Genomic DNA, 27,385 nt, shown 5'->3' with positions numbered 1-27,385 from the left:
GGTGGTCCAGTGGCTAAGACTCTGCGATCCTAATGCAGGGGGTATGGGTTCGATCCCTGGTCAGGGAACTAGATCCCACATGCCACAACTAAGAGTTTGTATGCTGCAACTAAAGATCCTGCCTACTGCAACTAAGAACCGATGCAGCCAAATAAATAATTAATTAGTATTTTTTAAAAAATGGAATCTCATTTATAATCTTGCTCTATAAAGCAGAGTTTGGGTGACAAAGGAATTATAGAAGAATAATCATTCAATTTCTTAAAGGAACTGGTTAGTGAAGTTATGATTAATGTATATCTACCTCTAGCTATATCTCTATCTATATATCTATATATATCTTTATCTATATATACATATATTCTCCACGGCAGTATCCATTATAGTGAAATTTTGGTACAATGGGGACAAAGAGAGCATTTATAGGTTTCCTGAGGTGGGGCGGGGGGGGGGGGGGTTGGGATTAAAATAAATTATGTACAAAGGATCAGAGATCAGAATAGCTTATAATCAGCAACAAAATCTGATCAAAATAGACTTCTTCTAATAGTAACACCAGAAGCTAAAAGACAGTGGAATATTATCTTCAAAACACTGAAATAAAGCAATTTCCAGCCTGGAATTCTATACTTACCCAAATATCATTCAATGCAAAAGAAGATTAAGAATATTTTCAGATAGGTAAGGTATCAAAAATTTATCTTCCAGGCAACTATTTCTGGATGCAAGCCACCAAAATGAGGGAATAAACCATGGAAAAGTAAGATATAGGATACAAGAGAAAAGATAAGGGAATTTCCAAAGTGATGGCAAAGGAAAATGACAGTATGACAGCTATGCCCTGATATATATGACATCGGTTTTGGCTGTAGCATTGTAACTCAAGAGACAGACATGCGGAGGAGAGTTATCAAGGTATCTTCTGCTCTTGTAGTATTTTTTTATCCTGTAAATACCTGGGTGAACATGGCCCAGATTCTTAGCAGTACCTGGCTGGCCAGCATCATGCAATATTGAAGCTCCTGCCTGCCCTGCCACACGCACCAGTCAAGAATCCTCATTTCATGCCAGAGGGGTCCTTCACTTACTTATGTTGATAACTAGAGTTGACTAGGGTGAACTCAGAAGCAGAAAAAGCAGAGCCACCTATTGCTCCTGACAGGATTTCTACCAGATAGCTGGTGCCTGGGCCATGTCACAGACCAGCTGAGGACCTAACTATGGGCCTTATGTCATGGCCTTGGCCACTGACTTCCACACACAAGATCTCATAAGACTCATAGAAGCTGAAGCCAAATAGCTCAGGGAAATCGTTCCAACTATTTTTTTAACTAGAGCCTTTCTCCAAGAGTGGCTATATTATTTCTTTCCTTACACAGCTAGATGTGTGCTTGCTTCTGAATTTTTATATCAATCACCTTCACAATCATTTATATGTAAAAAAGCAATTAATAAAATAATTAAATATTTGGTTGAGAAAAATAGATGGAAAAGAAAAATATATACTTATGAAGGATATTAGAAACATGGGGGCAGATTTATGAAAGAATACATTAATATTTATATAATGTGCATGATTCTATTGAAACTGCATACAATTATCAAAGTATGTGGCCTGAGCCTAGAAGGCAATATTCTAAAATCAATAGTTTTGTAAGAGGGGTGGGAACATGAGTGATATCTTTTAAGTTCTTTAAACTGATGGTTATATCATTTTTGCAATTGAGAAAATACAGGTACAACTGCATCCTGTAGCTCTATAAATGACCACAATAGTTGTGAATTGCTCCAGCTTATACTTCTAAGATGTTCCCAAAAGCCACTGCCATAATATGCATTTATACTTGCTGTTTCCACAGTCCCTCCTCCCACTCTCTCTTTGATCCACCATTCCACTGAGATAGTGTTTCTCAAGGTCACCATAATGCACATTCCAATGGTTAATCATCAGTCCTCACCTTATATAGCCTATCATCAGTATTTGGCACAGTTTGCCACTCCTTTGTATTTTAACGCTTATCTGTAAATACTTCAGTATGCAGCTCTTGTCGACGAAACTTAATCAATAGTCAATCTATGAAAGAAGTGGAAAATTTCAATTTGAGCCAAATTTGAGAATTATAACCCAGGGACAGCATCTGAGAAAGCTCCAAGAACTGTTCTGCCTGTTAGAAGTCAAGGCACAGTTCTTGTGAAGTTTTTTGAGACAAAGTGCTGTACATTAAATGATATATTATTGACAGTTTACACAGTTCAGATCTAAGTGTCACTGTGGCCCCTTACAAAATCAAAAAGGAGTGTTATCTTTTAAGGAGCTGTTTTTTTGGTGCTAGGAGAATGTTGCTCTTTCAGGTATTTCTACTGATGGGGATGGTTTGGTCAATGCATAATGCAGATACACAATGCACAGTAGAGGACAGAGAGAAGGCCAGAGGGCAGAGAAAATATTTTATATTTAAATTTTTCTTGTCTTGCCATAAAATATGAATTTTATTTCACACTCTAAAATATATCACATAACAATAATATAATATAAAATATAATTATTACATCTAAAATAATGAACAGTAACTTCTCAGTCTCATCAAATATCTAGTCAGTGTTCCAATTTCCAATTATCTCAGACATGTTGGAATTATTTTTCAGTTTGATTGTTGAGTCAGGATCTAAATATAGTCCACATACTATGACTAGTTGGTGTGTCTTTAAAGTTCCTTTTAACCTGCAGGTTCTCCTTCCTTCTTTTTTCTTCCCATGCAATTTCTTTATTGAGTAAACTGATAGTCCTTCCAATGTCTCCTTCCTTTTCAAAACACTTTCTTCTCTTGGTTTCTGAAATACTCCTTTCTCTTGGCTCTTCTACCTTACTGGCCACTCCTACTTAGTCTCCATCAGTGGTTCTTCCTTATCACTCTGACCTCTGAACACTGGAATGCTCAGAGTTTGGTCCTCAGTTATTTTGCTTCTTCAAGGAGATCTCATCCAGTCCAATGGCTCTGAATACCACCTAAATGTTGATGATTCTCAAGCTCTCCCCTGAACCCTGGACTTTTGTATCTGACTATTCAATCTCCACATTGTTTATCTAATAGACATCTCAAACTTAACACATCCCAAATTGAACTCTTAATTCTTCCCCCAAAATCTTCTTCTCCCACTGACTTGCTCCCCCAAAATGAGTAACTACTCTATCCTTCCAGAATCCCTGGAGTTATTCTTGATCCTTCCCTTGCTATCACACTCCCATCTAATCTAACAGCAAATTCTGTCATATTTACCCTCACACAATCTGACATCTTAGCCCTACCTTCGTCACTAATATCCTAATCTAAACTACTATTATCTCTTACTTGGATTATTGAAATTGCCACCTAATTTGTTTCCCTGCTTCTACTCTTTCTCTCCTTCAGTTTACCCCCACAAAGCAGCTAAAACAATCCTTTTCAATTGTGAATCAGATCATATCAGTATTCTACTCAATAGTAGATTAGGGATTACTGTATAGACTTTCCTTACAACAGATCTGCTCCCCTCCCCAACTCTCTGACCTTATCTCCCCACCTCTCTTCCCCATCCCACATCACCCCTGTCACATGATCTCTTCGTTGTTTCTCAGATACGTGAAGCACACTTTGATCTCAGGACTTTATGCCTTCTGTTCTTGGAACATCCTTCTACCATTTACCCACATGGCTTGCTACCTTACGTCCCTCTGGTCTGTGCCCAGATGTTTTTCTATTAATGAGGCCTTCTCTGAGCTCACTAACCCTTGTCCTTTGACTTATCCCCCCGTTTCCTTACTTGGTCTTTACCCATTTTTCTTCCCTCTTAGGCAGTGTATACACACACACACACACACACACACACACACACACAATTTGTGAGGAAAGAAATCTCAATCTCCTCCTTATGAAGGAAGGATGATGTTACAGATGTATTATGATGCAATGAGGACCATATGCAGGACACTGGTAACATTATGAGGTCAGGATTTTTACTGAAATGTTTGCCTATGTGAAATGCATTAGACCAAAGTCAGTGTTTCTCCCTGCTAACATCCTAGTGGCAGCAACTCTTACTCCTACCCACAGTATGGGATTTTAAGATCAAAGGAATGAGACCTAGGGCAAAAACTGAGGTAACAGGGAGGCATTGTAACAACTGGAAAGTTTTCCAAGTTGGCAAATTTACATTGTTATTTCTGGACAGATATAAAAGATTCCCTATGTCCCTATGGATATCAGGGAAGAAAAACGTTTCAACCTTGCACTTCAGATTAGCAACTTCAGGACAGCCTTGAGAGGGTTTGAAAAATTGGTTGAACGTATAGCAGCCCAGAAAAGAGACGAAAGAGCTGGCTTTTTTATCCAGAAAGAAGGTAAGATCCGTGATCACAGGGCAGTCCAGTTGGGTCCGTTGATTAGAACTGGGAAGAGTTTTAAGCCATCATGGAGAAGCAACATACCTTAATAGCAAAAACATTGAATGGGGGACCTCAAGTCCTCGTTCTGAATCTGTACTTGAATAGCTAAGTGGACTTGAGGAAGCTCTTTTCATTTTTCTGAATGTTAGTTGACTCAAGTGTAAAATTAGGGGGTTGGATTAAATGACATTTAAGCGTTCTTCTGTGGGGTCTACCATTTGATGGCTCACTGGTTGTCCTGGGACTCTCAGTAGTGCATAGTGACCATTAGCAAGCCACATGAGCCACCCTGCCATCTCTTTACTTAATGATATCACAAGATCATAAAGACTTTTATAAGTAAGGCAAAGTTTCCTATCTCACCATGATTCACTCTCTGGGCCTCTGCCCACGTCTTTAAGCTAGAATAAGTTCAAGCATGAGAAGGTAAGGGAAAGGTGGTAAACAGTGGTCTGCGAGGATTATTAGCAGCAGATACCAACACAGAACTGAAAGTACAGCTCCATGGTCAAGGTTGAAGGGGAGTGGTGTAGTGTGTAGCTTCAGAGCATTGAGGACAGCAGTGAAGAGCAAGGCTTAACAGCAGAGTAAAAGCCTAATGGAACAAATCCTGCTGCTGTGAGGAAAGAAGCAGGGCCCACATAACTGCTAAAGGGTCAGCATGGCCAGCCTCTTAATATGCCAGGTTGTATAATCATGAATAAGTGAAAATGTTGACTTTGGGTGTTCAAACCCAAAATGGTATTATTTGAATAGTATTTAAGAATTTACAAGTCACTTTAATAAATATAATTACGTCTCATAACAATTCTAATAGACAACTATTACTATTATTGCTATATCCCCATTTTATTGTTAAAAAATGAGAGGTACGGATAAATCATCTCTCAAGTCGTTCAATTCCTAAGTGTTACAGCTGATTCAGACCTTTCAGATATGCTTTTGTTAGATGACAGAGAATTTGGCTGGGCTTTCTAAACTACTCAATAAGCTTTCATTTTTCCCTAGTCAGTTTGTTTTAACTCTCTCTATAACTGATTTTCCAAACGCTTGCCACTTTTTCTGAATCCTCTACAGGAACTCACCTCCGCTCAGTCAAGCTTCCAACATCATAAGTGAAAGCAAAGCCAAAAGACAAGAATTCTCTCAAACTCCCTTTCTTCCACTTCCAAATTACCTGAAGCAGCACCTGTCCTTTCTTCCACTTTCTTCCATCCCTCCTCCCCTCCAGAGCTATCACCTTGCTGCAACAACTGCAAAACCTCCTTTTCCACTGGCTTTGTCTTCTAAAACTAAAATTATAACAATGGTCCTGACCTTGACTTTCTCTTCCTTTTAAGCTGTATGTCTTTCCTTTGCTTCTCCACTAAATTTCCCCATAGTGTCACCACTTTGTTTTCAATCAACTCAAGTCTGGCTGCCCTCATCACTTTGCTGAAAAAATGCTTTTTACCAAGGTATTTGATCACCTAATATGCCTGCCAAATTCAATAACTTGTTTATATTTTCCAGCTTACTTGGCCATTTCACTACATTAACAGTTAGCTGCCACTGTTTCTAGAAATTTTCTCCTTCAGTGTCTCTCATCACACCACTCTCTTATTTTTTCCTCTTGTAATTCTTTCTTTGCCTCTTTTTTTCTTGAGCTTTGCCTGTGTTGTCTCTCAGTCTTCTAGCATAGACATCATCTACCTAGTCTCCTAAGCCAGGTGTCTTGGTATAAATTTTGACTATTTTATGGTATCTCACTCTTGGGTTATTATAGCAACCTCTTGATATAATGGTCTTCTTGCCAAGAATTATTCCTTTCTGTATACTTCTGCAGGGGGATTTTCCTTTAAAAATCTGTTTTGAATTGCCACATTCCTGGCTTATTAGCTCGCCTTTAAATTCCATATACATTAACTTGTCATCCAGGTCTATTCACAGTCATCCTTTAACCTACCTTTCCAGCTGCATCTCCTGGAACTTCCCTTCATTCACCTCTGCCCTAACATGAATCTTTCAGCATTTCCAAGCATGGCATACTCTTAACGACTCTGATTTTGCACATGTCATCCCTGCAATGTGTAGTGCATTTCCTCCCATTTTTGTGCCTATAAACTCTTGCTCATTTTTCAAGACCCAAATCAAATATCACTTCTTCATAAAAACTTCCAAACTTTCCCTAAGCAAAGCCATCCTTAGAACTTTTGACGCACTTTATTGGCATCAAAAGGAATATACCTGCTAACCTTAAGCTGCAGAAATTTATATACATGTGAGTATTAAATACCTGCCCCTTCTTTCCTGCATTGAACTGTGAGTGCTTTGAAGGCTTTGTAACCCCAGGGTTAGCCCAGAGTTTGAAGCCAGGAAGTACTCCTTAAAGGTGTGCTAAATTAACAAGTTAACCTTGCTTACATTTACAAGCTTAGAATTACAAAGCCACACTGAAAATTTCCTTCTTCTGTAGTATATATGTTTGTATACACAGACACACACACATACTTATATATATATTTAGAGAGAGAGAACATATATATATATTATAGACATATAGATATATATTTTATGATATATTATAATTATACTATAATGTACTATAGTATAGTTTATATGTATATGTATATATATTAGATTTGATCAAAACTTAGTACTGCTAGATAAATTACCTTTATGACAGGGACTAAACTGAAAGGCTGAGAAGGGAGAAATGTAATATGAACTTTGATCAGACTGCTGATACTGGCATACATTCATATTCCCTTGTAAATACAGGACAATGGGGTCTACCTCTCACCATAGGCAGGAAGTTAAGAACTAGAGAGAACGTTTCTAATGGAACAGTTGTTTACCTCAAAAATGATACCAAGTACATTGCAGGATTTCATCTGTACAATATTATTCTTAAATCTTCTTGTCAATTACCCAATAGAATTAAAATCATCCCAGGAAAGGAAAGTCTTATAATCCTCATCCAGTGGCATTTAGAATGAGACACCTATCTTGTACTAGTTGGTATGAATTTAAAACAGCTAAGCTATTTGGATCTCTCATATGAATATCAAACTTAATATGACCAAGATTGAATGGTTTATTTTCCCCAAGAATTATGGTCCTTATTCATTTGCCCCTGTTTTGGTAAATAGTACCAACATCTGCTGAGTTTTGAAATTAGAAACACGAGTGTCATTCTAGAACAGGGTTTCTCAACCTTGACACCATTGACATTTGGGGCTGGATAATTCTTTGTTCTGTATATGTGTACGTGTGTGAGGCCGGGGGTGGGGCAGGCTATCCTGTGCATTGCAGAATGTTTAGTGGCATCTCTGGCCTCTACCCACCAGATGTCAGTAGCACCCCCATCCTTAGTTGTAACAATCAAAAAATGTCTGCAGACGTTGCCAAATAGCTCTGTGAGAGAAGGAGGGCAAACACTCTGAATGGCAACCATTATAATAGAATCCAGCCTGTCCTTCAATCACAACTTTGTCCCCAACAACTTCCAAGCTATTAGCAAGTCTTTGCAATTCTACTTCCAACCATATCTCACCATCTCAGTGTTATCTCTTCGATGCCTATACCACTTATCATCCAGTTGATGACACTTTCAAGAGTGAAAGGGGGTGTTATTAATAATTAAGTTGAGGGACTTCCCTGGCGGTCCAGTAAAAAATAAAATAATAAAATTTTGGCAAGAAAAAAAACAAAAACAAAAAAAGAATTGCTCTTTGCTCACTTCTATGTTCAACCCAAGATTAGTTCTAGCAAACACTCCTGTTAGTAAAACTTTTTCCCAATAGGAAAGAAGTAATGCACTTTCTTATCTTTGTATTCCTGAACAAAATGCCTAAAATAATTGAGACAAAATCTATGGAGGAGATACTAAACACCAAAGAAAAATATTTCCTTCTAAGTAATATTCTAGCCAAGAGCCTAGTTATGGTCCCATGAAAAGATCTTTAAACTTTAGAAGAATATGGTTTTTATAGGTTGAAATAATGAAATAGATTAGAAAATGGGAAAAAAGCAGCTGAAAAATGCAATGTATTTCTTTGAATTTTAAGACAATGTTCTTGTGCTTTGTTACAATGCAGATGCAATTGATTATGACAAGTTTTATGCGACAGTACAGGAACTCTTTGGTGCAGAAGTGAAGAATCAAGATGTGAAATGCTTTTACAGGAAACTCTGCAACAACCCTGATGCATCTATAGACTGGTGTGAGGTAGTCATTTTTCATGTTTGTAATATGAAGTCCAGGTATTATTTTTCCTTGTTCAGCAAAAATAATTAAAGTGTTGCTCCCACAGGGGTTAAACCCACAGTGTGTGTGTGGCACATTTAAATGCCTATACCCATAAAGGCATGGCACTGCTCATGATTAAAAGAGAGTAAGGCAGACAGACGTTTGACCTTCATTACATTCTAAATGAGGTATTCTTTTTCAGTAGTGTCAGTTTATACAAATTTCAGTGTATCCATATTTTTAAGAGAAGAAAAAGGCTGAGGTTGACCAACTAATGTTTCCTGAGTCATTTTCTGATTGGTACAGTATTGACTCCTTAGGTATCACTCTGGTGTTGTTGGAAGAACATATAGAAGCATGTTTGGTTGCAAAGTAATCTATGAACTATGGAAAAGGAGGAGGGAAAGTCTCCAGTCCTCATTTAAACTCACAGAAGACTACATTCTATAGATTTGTTTCTAAATCTAAAAGGATTTGAGGTAACTTACAATTGAAAAAATTGCACACTGCATACAGAGTAATCAAAATGATTTTTAAATTATCTGGCTCTCTCTGAAAAATCAGTAGATATAGTAGGCAAAAGAAAAAGCAAGGATTTAATGGGTTTGACTATCACATTTAAGGAGCTGGTAAATATGTATAAATAGAACTTTGAATCCAAGATATAGAAAAGGTACATCTCAACTATATACAGGGCCATCACAAAATTGACCATGGGGAAAGCTAAAAATAACATTTCAATAAATTCCAATATAATAAAATTATAAACCAATAATAAATGGTAGCTCAAATCCCCAAAACCAAGCAAACAAACAAATTCATCAATTAATTTTGGGAAAAAAATTGCAAACAAAAAATGTTTCTATTAAGCCTTTAAAGAACATGTAATTCCCACATTGAAGCAGAGAAAGACCCTGCGGGACCTTCCTGGTGACAGAATCCTCTGTGTCCCTGCTTATTGTTGATTGGGAAAAGCAGCTATAGAAATACACCATGACCTCCTAGGCCCTCCATGAAGAACAAAGAATAGGCCTTAGCAGTTAATGTTTGGGGAAGCAAAGAGTGCAGAAACAAAGATAGGAGAGTAAGGCAGGAGAGTAGCCATAACTTAAGCAGTTATGGCTGTAACTTAAACAGTTAAACATAATAACTCAGTCACAAAGACTCCCAGTTCTGTTTCAAAGGTAAAGATAAGTCTCTAGCATATTCCTAAGTTGTTCTGAAGATACTAAAACCCCCACCAGGTTAACTGTAAGTTAACCAGAAGTTACCTGCATCAGTATGCCCCCAGCATGTAGTCCCCAGACTGGTTAGAACCAGAAAACTGAAAATTGAGATTCCAAGACATCAGCTAATCAGGGAATTGAGCACAAGCTGATCACACACCCTGATTCCCTGCATCTGACTTATTTCACTCAGCATAATATCTTCAAGGTCCAGCCATGTTGTTGTAAACAGCAGGATTTCCTTTTATCTAAATTTAGCAACTTCAAGAAAGCATTTGACAAAATTCAACATCCATTCATGATAGAAACTCTTACCAAAGTGGGTATAGAGGAAACATATCTCAACATAATAAAAGCCATTTATGACAAACCCACAGCCAATATAATACTCAATGGTGGAAAGCTGAAAGCCTTCCCACTAAAATCTGGAACAAAACAAGAATGCCCACTCTCACCACTTCCATTCAACATAGTATTGGGAGTCCTTGCCACAGCAATCAGACAAGAAAAAGAAATGAAATGTATCCAAATTGGAAGAGAGGAGGTAAAAATTGTTACTATATGCAGATGACATGATAGTATATAAAGAAAACCCTAAGGACTACACAGAAGAACTACTAGATCTAATAAATGAATTCAGCAAAGTAGCAGGATACAAGATTAACATTCAGAAATTGGTTGCATCTCTTTACACTAACAATGAAAGATCAGAAATGGAATGTAAAAAAATGATACCTTTTAAAATTGCACCAAAACAAACAAATAAATAAATAAAATACCTAGGAATAAACCTGACCAAGGAGGTGAAAGACTTCGTGAAAGTCTTTCAGGTGAAAGACACTGAGAACTATAAAACATTAATAAAGGAAATTAAAGATGATTCAAAGAAGTGGAAAGATATCCTATGCCCTTGGATTGGAAGAATTAATATTATTAAAATGGCAATACTACCCAAAGCAATCTACAAATTTAATGCAATCCCTATGAAATTACCATGACATTTTTCACAGAACTAGAGCTAATAATACTAAACCTTATATGGAACCATAAAAGACCCAGAATTGTCAAAGCAGTCCTGAGGAAAAAAAAAAAAAAAAAAAACAATGTGGGAGGCATAACTCTCCCAGACTTCAGACAATACTACAAAGCTACAGTAATCAAAACAGTGTGGTATTGGCACAAAAACAGACGTACAGATCAATGGAACAGAATGGAGAGCCCAGAAATAAACCCACACACCCATGGTCAGTTAATCTTTGACAAAGGAGGCAAGAATGTACAATGTGAAAAAGAGTCTCTTCAGCAAGTGGTGCTTGAAAGTTGGACACCTGCATATAAATCAACGAAGTTAGAACACACCCTCATACCATGCACAAAAATAAACTATTGCTTAAACATAAGACATGAAACCATAAAACTCCTAGAAGAGAGGATAGGCAATATATTCTCTGACATAAATCGTACCAACAATTTCTTAGGTCAATCTCCCAAGGAAATATAAATAAAAACAAAAGTAAACAAATGGGACCTAATCAAACTTACAAGCTTTTGCACAGTGAAGGAAATCATATAAAAAAAAAGAAAAGAAAAGACAACCTATGGAATGGGAGAAAATATTTGCAGAAGATGCAACCAACAAGGGCTTAATCTCCAAAATATACAAACAGTTCATACAACTCAACAACAACAAATAGATATTTCTCCGAAGAAGACATACAGGTGGCCAGTAGGCACATGAAAAGATGCATAACATCATTAGTTATTAGAAAAATGCAAATCAAAACTACGAGATACCACCTCACACTGGTCAGAATGGCCATCATTTAAAAAATCTATAAATAACAAATGTTGGAGAGGGTGTGGAGAAAAGGGAACCCTCCTACAATGTTGGTAGGAATGTAAGTTAATGTAATGTAAGTTAATGTAAGCCACTGTGGAAAACAGTATGGAGGTTTCTCAAAAAACTAAAAATAGAACCACCATATGATCCAGAAATCCCACTCCTGGGCATATACCCAGACAAAATTATACCCACCCCTATGTTCATAGCAGCACTATTCACAATAGCCAAGACATGGAAACAACCTAAATGCCCATCAGCAGATGAACGGATAAAGAAGATGTGGTGTATATGTATACAATGGAATACTACTCAACCATAAAAAAGAATGAAATAATGCCATTTGCAGCAACATGAATGCAAGTAGAGATTATCATACTAAGTGAAGTAAGTCAGAAAGGGAAAGACAAATACCATATAATATCACTTATATATGGAATCTAAAATATGGCACAAATGAACCTATCTACAAAACAGAAACAGACTCACAGACATAGAGAACAGACTTGTGGTTGCCAAGGCGGGGGTGGGGGGAGGGGAGGGAAGGACTGGGAGTTTGGGCTTAGTAGATGCAAACTATTACACTTAGAATAGATGGACAACGAGGTCCTACTATATAGCACAGGGAACTACATCCAATCTTCTCGGATAAAACAATGGAAAATAATATTAAAAAAATGTATATATGTGTAAAACCGAGTCACTTTGCTGTACAGCAGAAATTAGCACAACATTGTAAATCAACTATACTTCAATTTAAAAAATAGAGAATAAAAAAAAGAAACACTTATTATCTCACAAGTTCCATAGATCAGGAGTCTGGGCACAGCTTAACTGGGTCCTCCTCTCAGGGTCTCACAAGGCTGCAATCAAGGTATTCTCATTTAGAGGCTTGACTAGAGGAAAATCTGTTTCCAAGCTAATTCAGAGAGTTGGCAGGATTCAGTTACTTATTTTTGTATGACTGAAGGACTCATCTCTTTATTGGCTGGAAGCTGGAGATTGGAAGCTGCCCTCATGTCCTAGAGGCTGTCTGCGGTTCTCAGCCACATAGCCCTCTACATAGACAGTTCACAACTTTGCTTCCTCTAGGCTGGCAGGAGAATCTCTATCTCCATAGTCCATGAAGACAGAGTCTTAAATAATATAATTATGAGCGAAACAGCCCATTTCATTTTCTTTATTCTTTTGGTTAAAAGCAAATCACAGGTTCTATGCATACTCAAGGGATGGAGATGATACAAAGGTGTGACTCATTGTGTGTGTGTGGTGAGGAGTCACATTAGGATGTGTTCACCATAGAGACTTACTAGGAATATATTTAATCAAGGATCATATTTAATAGTGAAATACTAGAAACACTCCCATTAAAGTCAAGAACAAGAAAAGGATGCCTATTATCACCACTAGTCTTCAACATTTTATTGGAGGTTGTAAGTAAAGAAAAAAAAAGTGATATGTAATAATCTATGAAAAAATACAAAATTGTCACTATTTGTGTATGATGTCTACCAGGCATATACAAGAGAATCACATTGCTAGCTATTAGAAGTAAGATGAAAGTTCAAGAGAATTCAATGAAGATAAACATGCAAGAATCAGTAACTTTCATAAACATCACCAATAACCCTTACAACACACACATAAAGCTAACAGGAAAAAAAGATTCCATTTGCAAGAGAAAAAAATAGCAGAAAATATTATGGGATAAATCTATTAAGGAATGTATAAGGTTATGACATTTTACTGAAGGAATAAGAGAAAATCTGGAAAATAATTGGGAGACTCAATTTGTAATGAAAAAAATGGCCCACAAATTAACTTATAGATTTAATAGAATTCCTCAGGGATTGGCCAAAATAGCAGAGTAGGAAGGTTCTGAGCTTACCTCATTCGATGTGCACACCAAAATTACAACTATTTAAAGAGCAGCTACTGATGTCTTTTTCTGAAGACTAGCAGAAAAAAATCTTCTACAACTAAAGATATAAAGAAGAAACAACAAGATGAATAGGAGAAGTGGAGTCATGGGATAGTCAAGACCCATACCCCTGGGCAGGTGACCCAGAAATGGGAGAATAATCATAATTGCAGAGGTTCTCCCCAAGGAGCAAGGGGTCCAAACCCCACAGTGAACACCCCACTCAGGGGTTCTGCACCAGGAAGATGAGCCCCCAGAATATTTGCCTTTGAAGGCCAGTGGGGCTTACTTTCAGGAGAGCTGGAGGACTGTGGGAAATAAAGACTCCACTAATAAAGGGCACACATAAAATCTCACACACTATGAGACCCTGGACAGAAGAAGTAATGTGAAAAGAGCACAGGTCATAACCACTTGCTGATTTTGGAGAGCCTCCCGGAGAGGCAGAATGCAGCTGGGAGTCACTGAGGGGACATAGACATGGGCAGCAGACAGTTTTGGGAACTCATACTATAAGGAAGACACTAGTGCTAACAAGTGCCATTTGGAATCCTTCCTCTAGCTTGTTAGCAGGACCTGTCCTGTCCACCAGCCAGTTGGCACCAGTCCTGGGATGCCCCAGGCCAAGCAGCTAGCTGGGAAGGGACCCAGCCCCACCCACCAGCAGGTCAGCTGCCATAAGACCCCCTGAGATGTCAGCTGCCCCAGGACTCAGCCCCTCCCACCAGAGGGCCCAAGACATGGCCTCACCCACCAGTTGGATAACATTCACCCCAGGACCCCTGGGAGCCCACAGCCAGCCATCGGACCCAGCCTCACCCACCAGTGGGTGAACACAAACTCTGGGACTCCCAGGCCTCTCAGCCAGAGACCCCAGGACCCAGCTCTGTCAACCAGTGTGTTAGCACTAGACCCAGGGCCCAGTCTCATCCACCAGTGGGCAGACACCAAGCCTGGGACCCCCTGGGCCACAACCCAACCCACAAGTAGGTGAATACCAACCCCAGGACCATTAAGTTCTTAAAGCCAGCCAGACAGGACCCAGCCACCCACCAGCAGCTGGCAGCCTCTACACAAGGCAGGGCCTGGCAACTAACTGGATTGGGAGGCAGCCACAGTAGACAGCCTGTCACAACAGAATGACCCATGCCACCCACATTGAGGGTACCCCTGGAGCATATACTCTGATGACCAGAGAGGAATGTGCTATTGGTCCTCATAGGATAATCCCTACATAAGTCCACTTCTCCAAGACTGGGAAATAAAACCAACCTACAAAATATGTAGAAATAAAAACAGAGCAAAATGAGGCAACAGAGGTATATGTTCCAAACAAAGGAACAAGATAAAACCTGAGAAGAACTAAGTGAAGTGGAAATAATATACCCAATAAAAAGTTCAAGGTAATGATCATAATGATAATCAAAGAACTTGGGAGAACATTGGATGAACAGAGTGAGAAGTTTAACAAAGAGTTAGAAAATACAAAGAACAAAATAGAGATGAAAAACACAACAATTGGAATTAAACATACACTAAAAGGAATCAACAGTAGAGTAGATGATACAGAGGAATGTTCAGCAAACTGAAAGACAGAGTAGTAGAAATCATTCAAGCTGAAAGGAAAAAGGAAAAAAATTTTAAAAAATGATAACAATTTAAGAGACTTCTGAGACAACAAGTGTACTAACATTTGCATTATTGGAGTCCCAAAAGGAGAAGAGAGAAAGGGGCAGAAAACATATGTGAAGACATAATAGCTGAAAACCTTCCTAACCTGGGGAAAGAAACAGACATCCAGGTCTAGGAAGCATAGAGAGTCCCAAACAGGATCAACCCAAAGAAGACCATACCAAAACACACTGTAATTAAAATGGCAAAAATTAAAGATTAAGAGAGAATATTAAAAGCAGCAAGGGAAAAACAACAAGTTACCCACAAGGCCACTCCCATGAGGCTATCAGCTGACTTTTCAGCAGAAGCTCTGCAGGTCAGAAGGGAATGATGCAACATATTTAAAGTCATGAAGGGGAAAACCTACAAACAAGAATACTCTACCCAGCAAGGCTATTATTCAGCTTTGAAGGAGAGAAAAAAGACAAGCAAAAGCTAAAACACTTCAGCACCACAAAACCAGCTTTACAAGGAATATTAAAGGGACTTCTCTAAGTAGAAAGGAAGGGGCACAACTAGGAATATGAAAATTACAAAAGGAAAAAATCTCATTGGAAAAGGCAAATATGCAGCAAAAGTACTAGATCAACCACTTATAAAGGTAACAGAAAGGTTAAAAGACAAAAATAGTAAAATCATCTCTATACACAATAAGTAATTAAGTGATACCCAAAAAAAAAGTATGTAAAATAGGATGCCAAAAACAGTAAACTTGGGAGGGGGAGTAAAAATGCAGGGTTATTGAAATGTGTTCAAACTTAAGAGATCAATAACTTAATATAAACCTCATGTGGTTTGGGTAACCACAAACCAAAAATCTATAATAGATACATACACAAAAAAGAGAAAGTAATTCAAAGATAATGTTAAAGAAGTCATCAGATCACAAGAGATCAAAAAAAAAAAAAAAAAAAAGGAACGGAACCAAAACCCCTACAAAACAACCCCCAAACAATGAACAAAATGGCAATAAATACATATCTACCAATAATTACTTTAAATATAAGTATTTATATTTATAAAGTATAAAATATAAAAAAAGTGTACATTATATTTATTTTTAAATATAAATACTCCAATCAAAAGATATAGAATTGATACAAAAACAAGACCAAAACATATGCTGCTTACAAGGGACTCACTTCAGATCTAAAGATACACATAGACTGGAAGTGAGGGGATGGAAAAAGATATTCCATGCAAATGAAATGAAAAGAAAGCCAGTACAGCAATACTTAGACAAAACAGACTTTAAAACAAAACCGTAACAAGAGACAAAGAAGGTCATTACATAATGATCAAGGGATAAATACAAGAAGTTATAGAAGTTGTAAATATATACATACCCAACATAGGAGCACCTAAATACATAAAGCAAAGATTAACAGATAAAAAGGGAGAAATTGATGGGAACACAATAATAGTAGGAGACTTTTAACACCCCACTTACAATAATGGACAGATCATCCAGACAGAAAGTCAGTAAGGAAACATTGGTCTTAAATGACACATTAGACCAGATAAACTTAATAGGTCTATATAGAACATTCCATAAAAAGGCAGCAGAGTACACATTCTTTTTTAAAATTTTTGCAACTTTTTATTTTATTTTATTTTTTAAATTGAAGTATAGTTGATTTACAATGTTTCAGGTATACAGCAAAGTGATTCATATATATATATATATATATATTCTTTCAGATTCTTTTCCATTATAGGTTATTACAAGATATTGAATATAGTTCCCTGTGCTATACAGTAGGTCCTCATTGTTTATCTATTTTATATAAGAATACACATTCTTTTCAAGTGTACATGGAACATTCTCCAGGACAGAGAAGGACAAATACTGTACAATTTCACTTATATGTGGAATTAAAAAACTCAACAAATGAACAAATATAACTAAATAGAAACAGAATCATAGATACAGAGAAAAAACATGTGGTTTCCAGATGGGAGGGCTGTGGGGGGAGGTGAGAAATAGGTGAGGGAGATGAAGAGATACAAACTTCCAGTTATGAAATAAGTGAACCACAGGTATGAATTATACAGTGTGGGGAATATAGTCATAATTATATAATATCTTTGTATGGTGGCAGATGACAAATAGACTTATCACGGTTATCGTTTTGAAATGTGTAGAAACACTGAATTTCTATGTTGTGTAACAGAAACTAACATAGTGTTGTAGATCATTTACACTTCAAAAACAAATAAACAGAACTCATAGAAAAAGATATCAGATTTGAGTTTACTGAGGTGGGGGTGGGAGTAGGGAGAATTGGCTGAAAGTGGTCAAAAGATACAAACTTCCAGTTATAAGATGAAGAAGTATTAGGGACATAATGTACAACACGATAAATATAATGAACACTGCTGTAGATTACATATGAAAGTTGTTAAGAGAGTAAACCCTAAGAGTTCTTGTCACAAGGAAAAATATTTTTTCTACTTTAATTTTATATCCATGAGATGATGAATGCTCACTAAACGTATTTAGGTCATAATTCCATGATGCATGTAAGTCAGATCATTATGCTGTGCCCCTTAAACTTATACAGTGCTGTATGTCAATTATATCTCTAAAACTGGAAGAAAAAAATTAATAGAATTACAATAAAACTGATTTTTGGAATTAATACAGCTAAACTAATACATAGCCCAGCACACCAGTAATTGAATTTCAATACAACCTTGTATTTTTGATAATTCTTATAAATATTTTAGGTTGCTTATGTTAACTGAAAAACTCTAACAAACTTCTGGTGAGCAATAACAAAGCCTTGGACACCTGTAGACGAGCATGGAGATTCTACTGTGGAGTATGTTTCTGAAGCATGTTCTTTTTTTTGCAAGAAATGAAAAGTAAAAGTATGGTTTTTACTTAGATCTCTACTTGATTATGACATTGAAAGAGGAAATATGAAAGCAAAATATATATGAAAACATCTAAATTAGGTCATGATAGACATGAAAAGGGGTTACTGGGGTACAAGTTTCATATGTCAAAGAGAATGAATTCTGATTGCTGAGCTTATGAGATTTTTATTCTTTCTCTTTTCTTTCTTTCTTCCTTCCTTTTTTCCTCCCTCCCTCCCTCCCTCCCTTCCTTCCTTCCTTCCTTCCGTGGTTTGTGTGCTTGAATTCCTAATGCAATAGTTTCAGACCACTAAAAATGCAAAAATGAGTGTATAACAAATGATTCATGTCAATATCAATAATTTATCCCTTTCAGGAAATTACATAAGTCTGTTTATATTATATTACACACTTAGATTCAGGAAATCAATGCTCTAAAAATGTCCCATAATGACAACAAATGAGACACAGTATAGTTCATTTTTACATGGAATTCTACATCAGCTGAGAATTTGGCCTCTGTGTATTTTGTAGGGATATCTGTTTTGAGGAAAGATAATTATGTTACAAATTTTTGTTGTTATTGTAAATAAATAAAGCACTTTCTTGTCCTTGAAAAAAAGCAAAACAAAAAAACCCCAAAAAACAAAAACAACAACAAAAAAAACTAAATTCAGACTTTTCATTGTGTAGATGAGGAAATTGAGCCTCAGTCTCTCCCTCATCCATTCCTTCTTTTTCTCCTTCTCTTTCCCTTTTCAGCTAGAACATCATGACCATCTTACTTTTTTTTCAAAAACCTCCCAGGCATGTTCTCATTTAATCTTCACAACAGCCCCATGATGTAGATTATGGAGGATAATGTTATTGCAATAATAAAGAGGAAGAAAATGAAGCACAGAAAGGTTAACTGACTTGTCTAAAGCTACACAAAAAAATTGGTTTCGGTCTTGGAGTTGAGATTTTCTCCCTCTCTATCCAGCAATTTCAAATTACATTATCCTGTTACATCCCTTGGGTTCCTATAAATTATATGCAAGTTTTAGAAAAGCTTGTGACCAGCCTCTGGCACACTGTATGTATATGAAGAATAACTTTGAAAAATTGGTGCAGGAAGTTTCTTTTTTTATTTTTCTGTCATTTTCCTCACAAACTATCTGTGCCAGTGCTCCTAAGAGGCATTTCTATTTCAAGCCGTGTGACCTAGCCTTTCTGGGCTTCAGATCTGTCATCCGTAAAATGGAAATTCAGTGCTGGAAGACTAATTTCATTTCAGTATGGATTACCTGTTTTTTATCAGCCAGTCAATCTTATCAGGTAATACAAAATAGGTTTATCCTTTTGAAGTCTGGCACAAACATACAAACCTGATTGTGGATATAAATCTCTTTGTTGTAGCAATGACATAAAAAGGTACACTTTCTTTTTCTAGGTTTTAGATGCAAATGTATTTGAAAAAATTGATATTTATAGAATAATGAAACCTTAGAACTCAACTGAAGTATCATCTGGACCTGCCCCTTTAATTTATAGTGAGAGAAATTAGATGTAAAGAGGTCTAAAGAAATGTGATTGTCTTAAATTTATAAAGCCAGTCAGTAGAAGATTCTGGTATTGATATAATCTTCTTTTCGTACAATAGTGTGTTAGTCTAAATTTCCAGTGGGCAATTCATAAACATGTTCCTTCCAGGAGCACACCCAGTTAATTCAAAGAAGAGCCATATAGCACCATCTGGGATGCCTATAGCTGTGTTCTCCCGACGTGAATTTAAAATGAACTACTATAAATCTAAAACTATTTGCTGACTTCAAAAATGTGAAAAGAATGCTCCAGGATAGGTTAAAAAATGAGTTGCCTACTGATTTTTATTTTCCTCTGCTTTTTTATTTTCTCCAAATATTCTACATTGAACATGTGTTCCTTATGTAATCCTAAAAAAAAAGTGTAGTTAAAAAGATGGATCACTTAATGTGTGGAGCAAGCCCTTTAAATAACAGAGTTAAAAGAAAATTAATACTCTAAAGCATCATTAATAGTCATAAAATACTCTAAGCATGTCACAATTACTAGACTGAAATTTAAACTGCTGAAAGTGAAATTTGAGATCCATGAGGCTATAGCCCATCAGAAGAAAGGAGATACTTTCTCCTCTTTAAAAACATTATTTGAAACATTTCCTTTCAAAATGTAGTAACTTTAGCTGTCTCTTCGGAAGGAGTTTATCTGGTATAATATCTCTTAAATTTTTCCTCAATAAATTTTAGTAATTTGATGTTTTTAGTGTTCTTTGGAAATTGTTTATGGTAAGCATTGTAGTATTGTGTCACTATAAGCTTAAAAATAGCAAAATGTATGATTTCCATAAGAGCAGATGTTGTACAGGATGGCACCTATCATAGATGTGACTGTAAACCACATGTATGACAGATTGCATGGCTGATGTGCCGTCTGGGCAGGCAGCAAAGGTGCCCAGTGGACAGTTTTGAACTTGCAAAGAGGACATTAATGCAGAAGTATTAATTCCCTTTGTCATTTCACATTATTATCTGAAAATTCTCTCACACTATTATCTGAGGTTAAATTGGCTGCTAATATTGGTGTTTTTGTTGTACTTTGCACAAATAACTTATTGTACTGAATTGCATTTATAAAAGGAAGATGTGATAGGCAGAATGCTAGAAAGGTGCCCCCCACCCCAGCTACCCGCCCCAAGATTCCTGTCCCCTGGTTATCCAATCAAATATCAAAGTAATTTAGGTACTGCTGTGAAGGGACTTTGCAGATGCAATTAAGATGACTAATTAGTTACCTTAAGATAGGGAGATTGTCCTGGATTATCTGGGTGGGCCCAATGTGATCACATAAGTCCTTAAAAAGAGAAGAAGGCAGAAGAAGATTCTAAATGTGGAGAATTTAAGTACCATTGCCTGTGCTGAGATGCAGGGGCCCGTGTAGTAGGACTGAAGAGAGGCCTCTAAAAGGTAAGGGCAGCCCCTTACCTATCTGACAGCCAGCAAGGAAATGAGGACTTCGGGCCAAGCACCTGAATGAGCTTAGAAGCAGACTGTTCCCCAAGCCTTCAGTAAAGAATGCGTCTCTATTGACATCTTGATTTTGCCATTTGAGACACATGTTGGACTTCTAACCCGTGGAACTATGAGCTAATACATGAGTGTTGTTTTAACACACTTTGTTTGTGGTAATTTGCTTCCATAGCAATAGGAAACTAATACAGAGGGGAGACTGTCAAAGATCAGAAAGAGTGTGTCTGTTGTTACAACCAGCAAAAAGCAAAATGTAGCTACAAGAGGAATCCAAACTTAACAGCAATGGAAGGAGGTTGCAATATTGGGAGTAGGAACCTGGAGAAGAGAAAAGCAAGAAAAGGACTAAGGGCTATGATCTATAATTATAATTGCCTTTGGAAGGTTTGCTGTATTTTTGTTTTTAAGATGAGAGAGATTCCAGCATGCTGAAAGGAAGGCAGTAGAAAGGGAGAGATAGAAGATACTGAGGGAAAAAAAGAGCCAAGCTCTGAAGATGAAAGGGGACGAGTTGCAAAGAATACGTGGAGGGATGAGTCTAGGAAAGGAGAAACGCATCTTCCTTTAAAAGGGAGAAGAGAAGAAAGAATGAATCCAAAACCAGGTTAATTTTTGAGTAGGGTGGCAGGAAATGCTAAGAGAGCTCTTGTCTGGAGACTTCTACTATCACCTGAAGTAGGAAATGAGGCCAGCTGCTAAGAGTAACAAGGAGCACATGTTTGATAAGACTGGAGAAGGTTTGACACTGCTTTTGTGGACAAAATGTAATACAAGATCACCCAGGGGACCACGGGATGATGGCTGGGCTGCACTGAAGCCCCAGGAGGCTGGAGCTCGTGATGATTCGTGGCCCCATCCGTAGGGCTGGGAGACTTTTCCTGTGGCTGATCAGCCACAGTAATTGGGGTGCAAGGAGCACAAGCAGTTGGCTTCCTGGCACCCAACTAGGAGTTGGGTTTCCTGCCAGGCCAATGCAGTGGTAGAAAAGGACGGAGGATTGTGAAAATGCGGAATTGAAGTGACAGACCACAGTCTCTAAACTGAGTAAGAAAGGAAGTGAAGGCTGAAGGGACCTGATAAATGAGGAAGGGCAAGAGGCTGAATTTCCCTCTTAGTTCTGACTGGCTGAGGACTCATATAAATCTTTCCCAGTGAGGTTCCGCACACATCAATTTACTGCAGTACCCGTCTGACTAGTCTTCTTCTTTTAGAAGAAACGTTTCCATCCCCAAGTGGACTGACAGTTTTAAAGTACTATCTCCAGAGAGAGCCTAATTTTCTCATTAGTGGTTATGGTCTTGATATAATTTATGATTTTTTCCCTCTCTTCCATGAGGCCTTCTTAATCTAGGCTTTCTAATGATAATTATAGCTAATATTTTAAAAGCAATTATTATATTCCAGACACAGTGCGAAATGCTCTACACACGTTACATCATTTAACAACCATTAAATAAAGCCCTCAGAAATTTGACCTTTTATTCTGCTGATGAGAAAATTGAGACTTAAGGAGCTAAATGTATTTATCCAAGTTCTAAGTACCAGTCAGTTGGAGAGCCTGAACTCAAACCCTGGACTGTCTGATTCCACAGTGCATGCTCTTGCCATAAGGCCATATTGTGGGTTCAAATGATACAGAATATCAGGGAACTATATTCAATATTCTGTAATAAACCAGAATGGAAAAGAATACGAAAAAGAATATATATGTATAACTGAGTCATTTTGCTGTACAGCAGAAATTAACACAACATTGTAAGTCAACTATACTTCAATAAAATTTTTTAAAAAATGATACAGAATGTTGGAGAGGGGGAAATTTTCCCCTCTACTCCTCTTGAGTTCTTGTGACTGGGATTAACAATAAAATTGACACAAGACAGATTAACATGAGAAAAAGAAACAAATTTTAATTTATGCACATGGATGTCCCACAGAAATAGGATCTAAGAAGTGGCCAAAGCAGGCAGCATTTTGTACTTTTTAGACAAAGAAACAATAAATTTGTGAGGAATTGAGAGGACAAAGAAATTTAGGTGTGGGGTGCCCATTAGTAAAGAATATTACAGAGTTTGGGCTTGGGGTAGTAAATTAAAGAAATAACAAGGTTTGTTTATATAGGCTTCTCCCTTCTCGGCACAAATTCTCTGTCTTTGGCAATAAGGGTGTCCCTTCTACCTCTAGATGCAGGCTGGTACATCCTTTCATGTGAAAGTGAAAAGGACTGTACCTTTCACACAAAAGCTTTATTTCCTGCTTTCAGGGAGACAGGAGGATCAGAGTGTCCCTCTTGTGTTGGCTGTTTCTTAAGTAACTTTAATTCATAATAATCGATATGCCACTGGGGCACATTTTGGGTTGGCCTACTCTGGGCCCCAACAAGGGCTAAGTTGCAGATCAATGCACGTCTATTAACTGGGTAATGCATCAATGAGTGATGACAGGAAGTTGCAGGGACAAAAGATTCCTGTCTGCTCCAACAGAGATCTATTGAAAGCTCTCTGCTTTCTCTTTTCTCAGTCCTTCAGAGGTAATTAGATACTAAATGCAGAGGTTCTCTACTCATGGAAAATTAGCAGCATTTTCTGAGAAGATAATAAATTACTTAAGCTTTTAATTGAATACTGCTTTTGCTGGTGGGAAGAAAAATGGAAAATACAAGAGAGTCTTTGATAATCTTGATCTTCCCAAAGATTGAAATCTAATTGTAGGAAATTATTAAGGCAGTTGGTTTATGTTGTTAGGTTTGGATGTGGGAGAATGTAAAGGAGGAAGTAGTAACATTTGTAAACCAACTGATGAAAGGACATGTTAACACATAATGCTAAGCCATCGTCTAGCATCAAAATAGACAAATGTTATTAAAACAAACTGATATATAGTTGGTTTTGATTTATTTTCAATTGACTCATTTAGTCACTAGGTCCTTTATATGGAAAGTGTGGTCCCTCATGGGGAGCTTCTTAGAAATGCATACTCCCAGGCCTATGAGTCAGAACTGCACTTTAGTAGGATCCCAGTGGTTCGCATGCACACTTGAATTTCAGAAGCTCATTCTGTTCATTCACTACCAAGCACCAACTAGTCTCAAGTTTACAAGAAATACAGCGTGTCATTAACTTCTAAGGACTTTATTTCTGCTTATTCATAGACAACTGAAAAACAGCTATCTTATTGTTCAAATTCCTTGGAATTACATAATCTGACAATTTATTCACAAATAAAATGCACTTTTTTACTTCAAGATATCCTTTCATAGTAATTAATTTTCATGCAGCACCTGGAGGATAGGATTTGAAAGAGTAAAATTCCAAAATTCCCCCTAAAAAGGAATGAAAAATGTTGTCCAGGAAGATTTATGGAAAATGGGTAGGAATAGTTATTTGAGAGTGGCCAAATTCATTGTCAGGATTCTCAGCTGAGACCCTGTCTGATGGAGGCTGATTTGATTTCCAAACAAGTGCCAGCTCCTAATTGAACTATCAGTCTGAGCAAGGACACCAGCCCAGTACATCAGTTTATCTATTGGAAAGAAAAATCAATGACTGCTCAAAAATCATGCACCAGCAGCATGCGGTATGTTGAATACATTAAACTGCCTTCTGATATTTATATCAGAACCCCTTAATATTTATAAATCAAGGTGTTGTTAATCCAAATTAAGACTCCAAATTCAACCAACATTAAATCTCTTACTTTACAGCCATTTCTGAGATATTAGCATGTTTATATGTGTTGTTTGGGATTTTAGATCTTTGGATACTTCTCCTCTGAAGAAGATTCTCTTACTTCCCAAATGGATGAAGAAAATTTGGTTTTCCTCGTTTCTAGAAAACAACGAGTTGTAATTTCAGGTGATAATTTAAATTTCCTTAACAGATTAATGTGGGTTTTAATATTTTCTCAAAAATAAATATTGGGAATATAACATTTCCATTAAACCATTTTTCATCTTATTTACTTGATCAATACTTTATAACAAGAAAGGGGAGTGACAGTTTCGAATGCAATATCAGAAGAAACTTGCAGTTGAGTTGGAAATATCATTGCTCTGAAGGACACTAAGTAGGGAATGTTAGGGGGGGAAATTCCCATTTTCCTGAAGAGGTTCAGATCTCAAGTTAAAGCTCTCTACAATGTCACCTCAATAATGCATGCTTTGGTACCAAATGGATCACATTTTAAAAAATAAATATTCTTAAAATTGAATTTTCAAGTTTTCACTTATTAGAACTCTTTCCCATGCTCTCACCCTTAATTATCTTATGGAGGTTTAACCCTACACCTCTAAAACTGTGAATTTGGGCCAATCACAGAGGAGTGTTACCTCAGCTTAAGAGCTCTCCAGTTTACATATGTCATTTGTTTTAAAATTTGAACCTGGACCCCAGGAACTCATTTCCCTCTCCACTATTGACAATGTGGGTTTTCTTTCCTTTCTTCCCTACAGAGAGGGAGAAGTCCAGGATGAGGAAAGGCAAACCCTGGAATCTGCCCCATCCTCCAGCATTTCATAGCAAATTCTGAGATGAAGGGCATAGTCTAGGTCAAATCTGGTGTTCCTTAAAAGAAAAAAAAAGAAAAACCCAGTCTTTTGTGAGCAAAACCGACCCTTGTTTTTGACCCTTCCTTAGCCCAACCATACGCCTCACCAGAGCCTAACCTCTGGACCCCTCCATGGGAACTATCATCAAAGAACAGAAGCAAGGGAGCTATCCCTGCTTCTGTCATCGCTGAGTGAAGAGTGGCCAGTGAGTAAGGGACACATGTTGCTGGCATCCTAAATTAGAACTTTGAAAGCATCTTTATAGATAGCAGTTGGGTTCTGTAACTTGTTTATTCACTCAGCAAATAATTGTTAAGGTGTACTTTGTGGGCCAAGTAACTTTCTAAGTGTTGGGGACACAGCAATGAACAAACAATCATAAATCCCTGACGTCATGGAGTCTACATTCTAATGCGGAGAGATAGACAATAAAAAAATCAAACAAGTAAATTAAGTGCTACAGAAAAAATAATGAAGTAGGCAGGCTGTGGAGAAAAATAAAGCAGGAGTATGGGAAGAAGCTGGTTTGGAGAGATTTTAAATAGGGTAGTTGGGGAAAACCTGAAGGAGATATGAGAGCAAACCACACACTTCACGCAGGAGTGTAGTGGTAGGGGGACCGTAGTAGAAGATGAGGTTAGAGAGGCAACAGTGGCATGGGCACAGATGTCCAAGGACTTGTGGACATGCTAAAGACTTCTGAGTGAGACAGAAAGCTGTGAGAAGGCTGCAGAGAGGAGAGAGCCTGGCCTGAGTTACCCTTCAAATGTTCTGGTTTCTGTGATAAAAGTGGTCTATAGTGGGGAAGGAGTTGAAGCAGAGAGAATGATGGTGGCTTGGAATAAGATAATATTCTGTGCCTGTTTTTTCATTATTGACCCCTCCAAGGAGTCTTCTGGACCTTTTTTTCTAATCTCATCCCTAATCCCCTCTCAACCTCCTTCCCCCTGACCCCCAGACATTTTAATACCTCAGATATACTGTGCATCTGTCTATGTACTGTACGTATATCTGAGCTTTTGACACAGAGAGTAAAACTCATTCACACACCACCGCCACCCCCCAAACCCCGCCCAAGAACCAATTTGTACCCCCTTGGGAACAATAATTTCTCTGTTGAGAATGCATGAATTAGGGGGATAATACTGGAGTATGAGATTTGTTCACTTGCTTTTCCTCTCTAAGAGTTTACAATTATAAAAACTTGATTTAAATCATCCTGGGAAGAGACCCAATATGTGTGGCTTTATCATTCAGCACATAGGCAAAGAAACTTGAAAGTGTTTTTTGCAAAATGCATAAGGTAAAAAAAAAAAAAAGCCTTAATAACAGTATTAAGGTAGTTTCATCCTTTTGTACTGGAAAGCCTGAGATAGTATTAGGTTTTTATTCTGTGTAAATCACATGGTGATAGTTCAAAGAAAGAATTCCTGAGATTTGAAGATCTTAAAATAGAAATGATTCTAAAAGACATTTGGAAAACTCATTCTCTGAAATGTGCACATGGAGGTGGGGTGGGGTATGATCTTACATTTTCTCTGGGAATTCATGCACCATGTTTAGTTGGAAAGCACTATAACGTCAGATTACTATCTCTAAGGATAATTAAAAAGCA

General features: G+C 37.4%; 2 protein-coding genes and 1 long non-coding RNA gene across 3 annotated transcripts in view; 2 read left to right on the top strand and 1 right to left on the bottom strand.

The window, feature by feature from the left end:
- Positions 1-3,816, bottom strand: part of OPN3 (opsin 3) — a gene marked incomplete at its 5' end in the record, with an annotated part of 69,561 nt that extends 65,745 nt beyond the window's left edge. The window contains 1 exon segment of the mRNA XM_082343250.1: positions 3,802-3,816. Coding sequence (XP_082199376.1) covers positions 3,802-3,816 — 15 coding nt within the window.
- Positions 1-27,385, top strand: part of LOC309605589 — a 582,281-nt gene that overhangs the window by 148,964 nt on the left and 405,932 nt on the right. The gene's annotated exons all lie outside the window — the stretch shown is intronic.
- WDR64 (WD repeat domain 64) overlaps positions 469-27,385 on the top strand; it is a gene marked incomplete at its 3' end in the record, with an annotated part of 155,301 nt that continues 128,384 nt past the window's right edge. Inside the window, exons 1-3 of the mRNA XM_082341618.1 lie at positions 469-4,378; positions 8,503-8,633; positions 24,976-25,078. Coding sequence (XP_082197744.1) covers positions 4,234-4,378; positions 8,503-8,633; positions 24,976-25,078 — 379 coding nt within the window. The 5' untranslated portion in view covers positions 469-4,233. The remainder of the gene's footprint in view (positions 4,379-8,502; positions 8,634-24,975; positions 25,079-27,385) is intronic.

This window comes from Balaenoptera borealis (genome assembly GCF_965194805.1).
Source record: "Balaenoptera borealis genome assembly, chromosome: 1".
NCBI classification, from domain to species: domain Eukaryota; kingdom Metazoa; phylum Chordata; class Mammalia; order Artiodactyla; family Balaenopteridae; genus Balaenoptera; species Balaenoptera borealis.
The sequence above is the reverse complement of the archived record's forward strand: the minus strand, read 5'-3'. Positions and strand labels throughout refer to the sequence as shown.